At 38.8% G+C, this 12373-nt stretch overlaps 1 protein-coding gene across 2 annotated transcripts in view; it reads right to left on the bottom strand.

Annotated features, from left to right (window-relative positions):
- GYPC (glycophorin C (Gerbich blood group)) overlaps positions 1-9705 on the bottom strand; it is a 94608-nt gene extending 84903 nt beyond the window's left edge. Inside the window, exon 1 of one of the 2 annotated variants that reach the window (XM_072613414.1) lies at positions 9366-9705. In XM_072613414.1, coding sequence (XP_072469515.1) covers positions 9366-9399 — 34 coding nt within the window. In that variant the 5' untranslated portion in view covers positions 9400-9705. The remainder of the gene's footprint in view (positions 1-9365) is intronic. The other variant, XM_072613415.1, reaches the window with a different exon arrangement.
- Positions 9706-12373: the final 2668 nt, after the last annotated feature.

Here is a 12373-nt window from a genome sequence, read left to right as displayed (position 1 = left end):
GACAGAAAAGGAGAGACAGAGACAGAGAGAGACAAAGAGAGGCAGAGAAAGAGAGAGAAAATGAGATAGAGAAAGAGAGTGAAATGGAGAGACAAAGAAAGACACAGAGAGAAAGACATACAGAAAATGACAGAAAAATAGAGACAGAAGCAAAGTGGTGGAGACAGAGACACGCAGAGAGCAAGCCTGCTTTTTATTGTTCAGATAAATCTAGGATGCATATTATGAGACCAATAGTGAGATCTGGGTTTCCCTAGGAAACATGATTTCTCTCCATGTCCTTTGTACATATTTAATTTTTATATGAACACTTTACAATTTTCAAAGCATCTTCCTCGCAACAACTCTTTGGCTTAGGTAAGAGTACTGTTACTTTTCAGTGTAATTTAGTATTAGAATTTTACTATTTTTTTAGTATAATTACCTCCATTTTATAGATGTGAAAACTGGGGCCAAGGGAAGATGTGATTTCTAAGTGGCAGAGTTTTATGAACCCAGCCTCCTTAACTCTAAATATGTAGAGAATAAGTTATAAGGAGAATACCTAAGAATAAACACAAGATAGTTAAATAAAGATAGTAGGTGGAACACTAGAAGTTAGAGAGACAGGTAAAGCTTCATCTGAAGGTGGTACTTGAACTTGTTGCTGTTAATCCTTGGTTTTTGAAGAGGACCAATGACCTCACAGATGATATCTTGACTTGCACTGGAATTGAATTGAAGTGAGGCAGAGTTGCACAGTCATCAGCCTCACTCTCTTTTCCTGAGTCATCAAAGTCAAGTAGCTCATCTTAAAGCAAATGAGGGATTTTATAAGCCAGAGGTGATGAGTGAGAGTATTCTAGGCATGGGGTATGGCCAGTTCAGAGTCATGGAGAAGGAAGATGAAATGATGGGCATGAGAAACAGAAAGGCCAAGTTGGAATATTTTTCAAGATCAAAATATAATCTTCCTTTCAAGAGCAATGAGATAAGATATTTGGGATAGGATGGGGAGGCATTTGTGCATGCATGTATTTCATGGGCAGGGCAGAGCCAAAGAAGTGAATCTCCACCTTAACCACAAGCCTCTGTTATGAGTTGATGCTGGGGCCAGAAAATGATGCTTGGGCACTGCACTATACATCTAACCACATCAACCCCTACTCAATAAACTTCAGTGGCTTCTTGTTGCCTCTAAGATTATCTATAAAATACTCTCTTTGACTTTTAAAAAATTAATGCTCTATTTTTCTCAATTACACATAAAACAATTTATTTCTCCCCCTCATCCTCATTGAGAAGGCAAACAATTTGACATAGGTTATACATGTGTAGTCATGCAAAACACATTTCCATCGTCTGTCCTGCTGTGAAAGAAAAGACAAACAAAAAACCCCAAGAAAGATAAAGTGAAGAAAAAGTATCTTCATTCTACATTCAGGGTCTGTCAGTTCTTTCTCCAAAGATGGACAGCATCTCTCATCATAAGTGCTTCAGTATTGTCTTGGATCCTTGCATTGTTGAGAATAGCTAAGTTATTTACAATAGATCATCATACAATATTACTAATACTATGTACAACGTTCTGCTGGTTATCCTCATTTCAATTGCATCAATTCATGTAAGTTTTTCCAGGTTTTTTTCTGAAAGCATCCTGTTTGTCATTTATTATAGCATAAAAGTATTCCATCACAATCACAGAACAACTTGCTCATCCATTCCCCAAATGATGGACATCTCAGTTTCCAATTTTTTGCCACCACTATTGCTTGATGAATGCTTAATAAATACTTGTTGAGGAAGGAGAAAGATGGAAGATTAAGGGCAGTCACCTAGTTATATTCTCCCAACATTCCCTTTCAAAAATCTTTGAAATAATAATGCTTTAAATCAAATTTTAGAGTGGAAGAACCAACAAAAAGTCAGGATTAAATATTTTTCCAGCCACAGAAAATTTAAGAAGTTGGCAGGAGAAGTCTGAAACACCAGGGTGGAAGTCTTTCTGGAGCTGACACACATGAAAGGGCAACAGCAAATGGTGCATCATTTTTGAGAGTTCTCAGCTTAGAGACAGTATGGAGGTTGGACAACTGGTCAAAAAGAGATTACAGGGGGCCCTTTGCTTTCACTGGGTACAGCAAGCACTCATTTGGCAGTTCTATTGCCCATACACAGTTCTGAGTTGCAGTTTCAGGGTGGAGACGAGTGCTGGTGGTCAGTCATGAGGGGTAAGAACCCTGGTTACAGTTCCAAGGCAAAGAGGAGTTTGAGCCCATACATCTTCAGGGGACCAGGAGCCCTTTGGAAGCACCAAAAGTTTGCAGACCCTCAGAACTAGAAAATAGCACCATGAAAAGTCTGAAGCTTGGGACAGGGCCTCCCCACACCAAAGGTGAAAACAAAGTTCAAAGTCAAGAAAGTGGAGGGGAAAATTAACCAATAACAACAACAAAAAGAATTTGATCATAAAAAGTTTTCAGGGAAGACCAAGACACAGAAGAGAACAACAATGTTAAAGCAGCCACCAAAAAAGTCTCAAAGGAAAATGCCAATTGGACCTCAACCCAACAAGAATTCCTGGGAGATATAAAGAGATAAGAACAGCAGAAGAAAAAATTGGGAAAAGAAATTAGAGGCATAGCTAGGTACCATAGTGGATAGAACAGTCAGCCCTGGAATCAGGAGGACCTGAGGTCAAATCCAGCCCCAGACACTTACTAGAGCTGTGTGAATCCTGGGCAAGTCACTTAACCCTGATTGCCTCCAAAAAAAAGTGATACAATAAGATTATGAAGCTATTTAACAGTTTGGTAAAAGAAGCACAAAAAGTACTGAAGAAAATACAACCTTAAAAAGTAGAACTGGCCAAATGGAAAAAAGAGATACAAATCTTGGTGAAGAAAATAATTCCTTAAAAAGTCGAATTGGGCAAATGAAAGCTAATGACTCCGTGAGACATCAAGAAATCATAAAAGAAAGTCAAAAGAAAGAAAAAATAGAAGAAAATGTGAAAAACAACTGACCTGGAAAATAGATCCTGGAGATAGGATTTAAGAATTATTGGACTACTTAAAAAATGATGATCAAAAAAAGAGTATACACGGCATTTTTCAAAAAATTATAAAACTAACCCAATATCTTAGATCTCAAGGGAAATAGAAATTCAAAGAATCTATCAATCATCTCCTAAAAGAGATCCCCAAAATGAAAACTCCCAAAAATATTATAGCCAGATTCCAAATCTCCTAGGTCAAAGAAAAAATACCTCAAGCAGCTAGAAAGAAACAATTTAAATATCATACAGCCACAGTCAAGACCACACAAGATTTAGTAGCTTCTGTTTTAAAGGAGCAGAGGATTTGGAATATGATATTACATAAGGCAAAGAATCCAGGATTACAACCAAGGGTCACCTATCCAGCAAAACTGAATACAATCCTTCAGGGTAAAAAAATGGATATTTAATGAAAAGAGGACCTTAGAACATTCCTGATGAAAAGACCAGAGCAAAATAGAAAACTTGACATTCATATATAAGACTCAAGAACAGTATAAAAAGGTAAACATAAAATAGTAGCCACAAGGGACTCAATAAAGCTAAACTACTTGCATTTCTGTATGGGAAGATGATACATGTAATTCCCAAGAAATTTATTATTTTTAGGGCAATTAAAAGGAATTTACATAGACAGAGGGCATGGGTGTGAGCTGATTACGTTAGAATGATCTCCTTCCAAAATGAAGGGTTGAGAAAGAGGGATGCATTGGAAAGAAAGGGAAAGGGAAAGGTAGAATGGAGAAATTTTTTTCCCATAAAGGAAGTGTACAAAGGAGAGCTTTTCCAATGAAGGGGAAAATGGGGTGGTGGTGGTGGTAGCAGACAATTCTTGAACCTCACTCATCAGAATCAGTTCAAAGAGGGAAAAAATATATTTACACACTTAGAAATGTAATTTACCTAATAGAAAAATAGAAGGGAAATGGGTTAAGAGAAAGAGGTGAGAGTGATTAAAAGATGGTGGTTAATTAAGGGAGATAGTGGTTAGAAGCAAAATAGACTTTTGAAGAGGAATCAGGGGGAAGGAGAGAGAGACAGAGAAGATAATGGGATGGAGGGAAATACACAGTAATCATTGATATGAATGTGATTTTGAAGAGCTTACCAGTAAAACAGAAGCAGATAGCTGTATGGATTAGAAACCAAAATCCAAAAATATCTTGTTTACAAGAGACACACTTGAAACAGAAAGTCATATACAGAGTTAAAATAAAAGTCTGGAGCTGAATCTACCATGTTTCAGCTGAAGTAAAAAAAAGTCAAGGGTAGCAGTTATGATCTCAGATAAAGTAAAAGCAACAAATAGACCTAATTAAAAGAAATTATCAGAGAAACTACATTTTGCTAAAAGGAATCCTAGAGAATAAAGTAACATCAAACATTTTTACAGAAAATTTCTCTAATAAAGTCATCTTCTATAATAAAAGTCATCTCAAATATATACTGAGTATAGAACTGAATCAAATGACAAAAATAAGAACCATTTTCCAATTGATAAATAGTCAAAGGCCATAAACAGGTAGTTTTCAGAAAAAGAAGAAATCAAAGCTATTTACAGTCATATGAAAAAATGCTCTCAATTATTATTGATTAGAGAAAGTCAAATTAAAACAGCTCTGAAGCAGCACCTCACACTTATCAGAAATGAAAAATACTGGAGGGGGTAAAGGGACAAATAGGTACACTAATGAACTGGTACTGGTGGAGTAGTGAACCAGTCCAACCATTCTGGAGAACAACTTGAAATTATGCCAAAGGGCGATAAAACTGTGCATAACTTTGACCCAGCAATGGCAATACTAGGTCTGTATCCCAAAGAGATCAAAGAAAAAGAAAAAAGGACCTAGATGTACAAAAATATTTATTAGCTTTTTTTTTTTGTGGTGGCAAAGAATTGGAAATTGAAGGGATGCCCATCAATAGGGGAATGGCTGAACAAGTTGTGGCATATGATTGTGATGGAATACTATAATACTATTGTGCTATAAGAAATGATGAGGGGGTGGTTTCAGAAGAAACATAGCAAGAGCTGTATGAACTGATTCAAACTGGGAGTCTGTTGTGCATTATAATAGTAATGCTGTAATGATGACCAATGGTGAAAGACTTGACTTCCCTGATCAGTATGATGATCCAAGACAATTCCAAAGGACTCATGATGAAAAACAATGCTATCTGCCTCTAGAGAGAGAACGGAGGACCTCTGAGCGCAAACTGAAGTAACATTTTCTTGTTTTATATTCTTTGATTATTTTGGAAATTATTTTTGGCTAATATGGAAATATGTTTTACATGATTTCATATGTATAATTGATATATTTATTATTTGCCTTCTCAGTGGGCGGGGGAAAGGGTGGGAAGGAAGGAAAGAATTTGAAACTCAAAATTTAAAAAGAAAAGAATGCTATAAATAAATAATAAAATAAATGCTTGTTGACTGACTGATCATTATCCCAGAGAAAGTTCATGATTGCCTTCTAAGATAGCTGCATCGCAGTTTTCTTTTACCTAAATCTGCAGTTTGGTCTAAGTCCAAAACCTGACGCAAGTATTTGCTACTGGTGTGACTGTGGGTATGTTGCTTTAAACTCTGTTACCCTCAATTTTTTCCTCTCTAAAAAGAGGACGTTGAAACCTGACTTCTTAGGGTCTTCCAGATCTAAATTCTACAATCCTTACAGTTCACTGGCAGAGGCTTGATTGATCTGACTAATCTGTCAAAGGATTCCTAGGACCAAACCTCATGGGTGGAATTTACAGTTAGAAGAGTTCAAAAAGGTCCTTTTGCTGAGTTCAAAGACTGAAAACAGTAACTACGTAGACCTCTGGGTTGAACTGGTCAGGAAGACTTGCAGGGGGTGTGGGGAGTAGGATTTAATCCATTTCTTAAAAGCTGGGTAGGGATTGGGTAATTAGAAAGTTGGGTTATTCCAGGGAAAAGTAGCAAAATCTAAGACATGGATTTGGAAATAAATACCCAAACTGGGCTACCTGTTTGGGGCAGAAAGATCACTGTGCAGAGCAGTGGAAGATATTCTCAGATAAGCAGCATTAGTATGATTGGATAATATATCATTTTATTAGACAGGGGTTAGACTATGGAAGGCCATGAATGCCAGGATAAGGACACTATATGGTAGGCAACTGGAGCCCATTATCGTTTTTTTGAGAATTTGCTTACAAACCAGAATAAACTGATGTGCAAATGGTTACCAAGGACCTTTGAAAGGACTTAGATGCTTTTTGCAATAGTTCCATAAGAACCCTTGATATTCAATATAATGTGGTTCAACAAATACTTATTAAGTCACTATCATGTGCAACAGCATCTCTTGCCAAGCACAAGTCTAAGAACTAACAAGTTTGAAGGTCTGACCAGCGAACATATGCAGTCAATTTAAAAAAAAAGTATTATTGCTATCTTTTGTTTTTACACATCAGTAATTTTCAAATAGAGCTCCATGAAACGACTGTTGTCTTGTAACAAATAAAAGCAGTTAAAAAAACTAACAAAAGAACTATATTTGGCAATGCATGCAATGCTCTTCCTCCATGGTCCTTAACCTTACTAATGAGAGCAGGGAAATATTTTTAGATTATTTGTTTTCTGGGATAAAAATTGGTCATTGCAATAAAAGTTCAGCCCCCAGGCCATTTTCCCAGTTAGTTGTAAGGTACAGAAGTGAGCACTGCTTGAAATCTGCTCTACAATCACAATAAATGCCAATTTATAGCTGGGGGGTGGGGTATACTGTTAAGTCAGCAGAATTAGGTACAAGTTGACCTAAAAGTTTCCTTTCTCATCTAAAATTCTATGATCTCTGATACGTATCTGGAAAGTATCATGCAAACCGTTCTCTACTTACCTCCAAGGCAGAAATCAAGAATGTTTCATGTTATTCAGAGGGGAAAAAAATAAGTTATGTATAAGCTAACACTTTCACTTCTGGTACTCCCAACCTTCCATCCCTAATGTACACATAAAACCTCTTGGTGATAGTTTTCTGGAGACAGACAACTCCCTTGTTGTGGCTAAAACTTGCTGTCAGCAACAATCTAGCTATCTTGGCCAAGTTAGTGTGCTCCCCCTCCAAATAGCTTTGAAACAACACCCCCTCCCCTTCCCATTCCAGTGAATTTTGCAAGTACCCAGAAACTAGTTGCCCAATCCTGCTAAGCCATGGGGACACTTTGGCTTCTCCACATCACGAATGGACTCCAACATCTGACACATTTCTGGAAAATTAAGCAATTATGAAAATCTTTTCTTTGTTGTGCTTGACATAACCCTCTTTGCTCCTGTCAAAGACAGGGATGTATAACAATGCCATACCTGGCCTCTTACTGACTAAACTTCAATACCTCTTTGAGTCAGCTGCTGGGGACTCAAGGTTACTGAACATGAATCACCTGAAAAAAATAACTCCTGGAATCTGGGCCCAGTCCAAGCTTTGTGAACACAGCTAGATCAGGAAGCCCTCAATGGTTCTATCGATTAGAAACATCTTGCTTTGCTTTCTTCCCAGCCCTTCCCCCCCACCCCCCTTCCCTGTTCAGTAATGCAAATCAAGACAGGATATAGAAACATCCTGCCTGAATTAGCAGGGGGAATGACAGGCAGGCAGTTTTCCTGCAAGATGCATCCCACCATCATATAAATCAAATGTGAGGTTTAATAGGATGCAAGGCCGGCCTGTAAAACTCAATTCTCTGGCCATTAAATGTGTGTGATCTACTCTCATGTTCAGAATCAGAACTTCTGGCCCAATCTTAACTACTCATAAGGAAAAAAAAATCACAAACTTAAACACACACACACACACACACACACACAAACACACACACAGGAACACCTTCCTGTCTTGACTTGACACAGGGAATTAGCCTCTCACATACAAATATTTCTTCTGTGGTCTGTTGCGTGTGAATACTTAGCAGTGTCATACATTTTTTTCCTGTTCCCTCCCCCCCCATCCACTCCCACCATGAAAACTGCCCACATCTCCCTTGCCCCACAGGGGAGGGGTAGACCTCATGGAACACTCAGAAGTCTCATAACAACACAAATGTTCTTGAATTATAAAAAGCAGTTCTCTCTGACACCCACACGTAAAAGAATATTTGTCCCAAGTTCTCATCCTTGGGTACTTGGCTTTTCTCCTCTACCTACTGTGGCCATTTGAAATATGGGAGACTGGATGGCTACAACAATTGAACCAAGTCAAACTTGAGAAAGGCCCCAAAGAGGGGGGGGACAAAGGGGATTGAAAATAAAGTTAGTTTGTAATTTCAAAAGATGGGTGGCGTGGGTGGGGAAGAGCTCACAGAAGTTTCTACGTATGCTCACAATGAATCTTTTCACATACGGCTTCCTGTTAGTAAACCATGTGCTAACTCAAAACCAAAAAGAGAAGGAAAACAGACTTCAGCCGGCTTACCAAAAACCCCAGCTAGTCAAGGGCATCCCCCTCACCGCTGCTTCTTTTGCCCATTCATAATACCTTGTTGGGCGATTGGAGTTTGTTTTGAATACTGCTTAACAGTTCTACTTTCAGCTGAGCTCTCTTGGCAGCTTGGGGAAAAAAAGTTCTCAGAAAGTTCACTTCAGTTATTAAATACTTGGACTCTCTCCCCAACTGTCTGCATTTTTATTATTTTATGAAAAAAAGGTTCTTGCCCAAGATCTCTCTGTGGTGCTCTCCCTCCCGCTTTTTTCCTCCTTCCTTCTTAAACTTCAGGGCAAGGGTGGGGAGGCGGAGACAGATAACAGTATCATGCTTTTAAATATGGACAGTTTTCAGCTTCAGTATCAAGTTACACAGAGCCAGCTTGGGGCTCATGCCCAGCTCGAGCCAGGCAGCTTCTAGGAAAAGCACTCTTGGTGCCTTCAGACTTCAACTGTTCCACTAGTCTCCCCCACCATGTTTTGTTTGAGTTCCCCCAGAGGAAAGGAAAATGTCCCAACAGATGAACAAACCGCACAAAACAAGGAGTGTGTCTGTTTCCTTTTCTTTCCCATAATTAACTGTTAGACTGAAAAGGGAAAAAGAGAGGAATACTGTTTTGAAAGGTATCCCTCTTTAATGAGTTTATGCCAAACTCCCTGGCTGGACCCCCTGTCTCCCTCCTAAGGCTCTCCTTACTCCTCAAAGGCAAAAGAAAGATAAGACACTTTGGATTTATACCCAGTTTTCTTTCCTTCTCTTTCAGGTCAGGTTCCTCGGGGAATTGGGGAGCCTGAGAATAGCCCCCTTTCCTCCCCCCATCTAATTCTAACTGTTTCCAGGCAGGGCAGGACAAATACGCAGCACAAACAGGTACTCACCGTCATGGACTATTGAACTGTTTGGGTTACTCATAACTGACAGACTCCAGAGCGCCTTGGGCCACTGGTCTCGGCTGGCTCAGGGAAGACTGGGGAGATTGAGCAGAACAGCTGGAAGGATCAGAAAAAGGCAGGAGTCTCCTGGAGAAGTCTCCTCTTGTTCTTGTCTGGTTCCTGACCCTTCGACAACTGGGAAAGGAAACAGCACATGTGTCATTCTCTTTACAGCTCACATGCTGAGGGGAGGGGCTCAAATTTGGAGATAGGCAGGGTTGTTAGGTTTTTTTTTTTTGCTTTTTGTTTTCCTTTTCTCCTCAATGTTAGCTGACCGGGTTTCTGTGGGCTCCCCCCCCCCCCCGCCCCTTTTCTAATGAATACACATTCACTCTGGAACACATATGCTCACTTGCACATCTCTGTCTCTGTCTCTCTCTGTCTCTCTGTCTCTCTCTCTCACACACACACGTACACACACGATCCTTCCACTTTTCCCAACTTACTTTTCATACGGTCCACAGGAAATTTTGGACTAGAAATTATTTTCTCAATAAAGTGGTCACGCAATCTCCCTAGCTTTCTGCAATGGTGAGGTATTAAAAAGAGAAGTTTGGACCTTCATGAGAAAAATCTCTGGTTTGGGAATCAAGATACCTTGTCCCTGTTTCTGGTGTCAGGACTTTATGACTTTGGTAAATTCCTTAACCTCTTTATGGTTTTAGTTGTTTCATCTGTGAAGTGGAGCTATATAAGGACATGTGCATACAGATATACAGTAAAACTTCACTTATCTCAAAGTTACTTGTCTAGCAAGCAGACCTATAAAAAAACAGAGTTAAGAACTAGAAAGGAAGTTTGAAATACTTCTGAACAACCTAAGAAGATTTCACAAGATCTGTAGCCTAAAATTTATTTGCTTCATCCCTCAGGTCCTCACTCAGTGTCTACTTTATTTTAGCCTGGGGTATGCTAGTAAATGTTTAACAACCAGCTCTCAAATACACACATATACACATACGCACTCACACACCTCATGTTTTTAACTTTAATGTGCATTAGTGTCACTTTCTCCATTACTTTCTTAAGTCTAGAGTCTAGAACTTCACAGAACTAATCCCCTTAATAAAAGGATTTGCTCTGTAAAAATTGGGCTCAATCAAAAGGTTGCACCCAAGGACCTAGAAGAATATTCCCCACCCCTGGTCTAGACAATCAAAACAATAAATCAAACCCTGGTTTGTAGCATTTTTCAAGCCTCATCGGAACTGATTCTAGCACATCCCTGCTATAGCACCATCTCTAATATACTTGGTTATTTAGTTTCTTAGCACAGTGCCTCCAAACTTTTTGATTATGTAGCACTATCAGAAAAAAAGAATATTCACCCTAATTATGTATATTTCTATCTATCCATCTGCCTATGTTATATATGTATAACTGTCTTAATATTTATACACATTGTAGGATGTATACACAAAATAGAAATTAAAAAAGGATGAAATAAAGTTGAAAAGACCTTGATCCTACAAGCAATTTGTAGTCACTGGAGTTTATTGAAGAAGGGAGCAACACAGTCAGATCTATGCTTTAAGAAAATCATTTTGACAGCTGTGTAGAGGATAAATTGGATAGGGGAGAGACTTGTGTGAGGCAGGGAGACTATTATAATCATACAGCCATGAGGAACAAGATCTTGAATTGGGGCATTGCTGTGTAAGTAGAGAAAAGAGGACAGATGAAATTGACATAGAAGTAGAAATAAGATTCGGCAACTGATTGGTTGTGTGGTGTAAAGGAATGAAGAACCAAAGATGCTACTAAAGTTATGGACGTAGGTTACTAGAAGAATGGGGGTGTCCTTGATAGGAATAGTGAAGTTCGGAAGAGGAATATTTTGGGGGGAAGAAGAGAATGTAATGTTTTGCAGATCTAAACCCATGAATGTTTCATTTTTATTCATCCTGTGCTACTTATACTGTTCTACCCAAAATGAAAAATGAACAGAAAAAAAGGTGGCAGTATTCTTACACCTGATCATGGCTCCAGAATATAGAGCCTACATTCAGAGGTATGCCTGCTATAGTGACCTGGGGGCAGGAGGACAGTAGACATATTTGTGCTGGAGCAGGTGGAAGGTTTCCTGATGATACCTGTGCAGCTGCTTCTGCAGATACCTGGGTGCACATTATGTTATAACTGCCCCATGGTGCCAACAGTGTCTCAGAAGGTGGAACGTGGGAGGTGGTAATATTGGGAACTTCTATAGTGGAAAGAAGGGCTGGAATAGGGACAGGTTTTGGAAGAAAAGGGTAGGAGTGATCATCTGTGAGAGAAGACTCACAATTGGGTATTGTGGGGGAAAAGGGATATTAGGAATCTTCTTAACTACTGCTTGGTTCATCATATGCCTCTTGGGAGTAGGACATATCCTTCATTTTGGAGAGCACTGTCCTAGCCAACAACAGATAAAAAATAGCTGTTTGGAAGAGGATGGAGAAATACTATAGGCTGAGCTACTGGCACTAGTAAGAAAAGGCAGTTAATGGTCTGTTAATAAGAGATGAGCAAAATACTATAAAAAGCAGACATAAAATTTAAAAGCACCATAGTCTGGGATTATTTAGGGTAAGAACATAAGTCATTGACTACATAGTCCTCAAATAAGCAATTTTTAAAATTTCCTGTATTCATGTGTATCTCTGTATATCCCCTGGTAGAATATAAGCTTTTAGAGGTCAGGGAGTGTTTTTTGTTCTTTTGTTTATTTTTGTATCTTTATATGTCCAGCACTGAGGTTTTCACATAGTAGGTACTTAAAAAATATGGACATGAATTGAATTAATGAATCCATTCAACAAATATTTGATTGTCTATTATGTGAAAAGCAGTGTGCTAGGTACAGCACAGGATATCAAGATGAACAAGACACAGTTCTTGCTTCATGGAGCTTGTGATCTGTGAGGTGGAAAAAGACATATACATGTGTAACAATAATACATGGCAGAAAAGAA

Source organism: Notamacropus eugenii, chromosome 5, assembly GCF_028372415.1.
Source record: "Notamacropus eugenii isolate mMacEug1 chromosome 5, mMacEug1.pri_v2, whole genome shotgun sequence".
In the NCBI taxonomy this organism is placed as follows: domain Eukaryota; kingdom Metazoa; phylum Chordata; class Mammalia; order Diprotodontia; family Macropodidae; genus Notamacropus; species Notamacropus eugenii.
The sequence above is the reverse complement of the archived record's forward strand: the minus strand, read 5'-3'. Positions and strand labels throughout refer to the sequence as shown.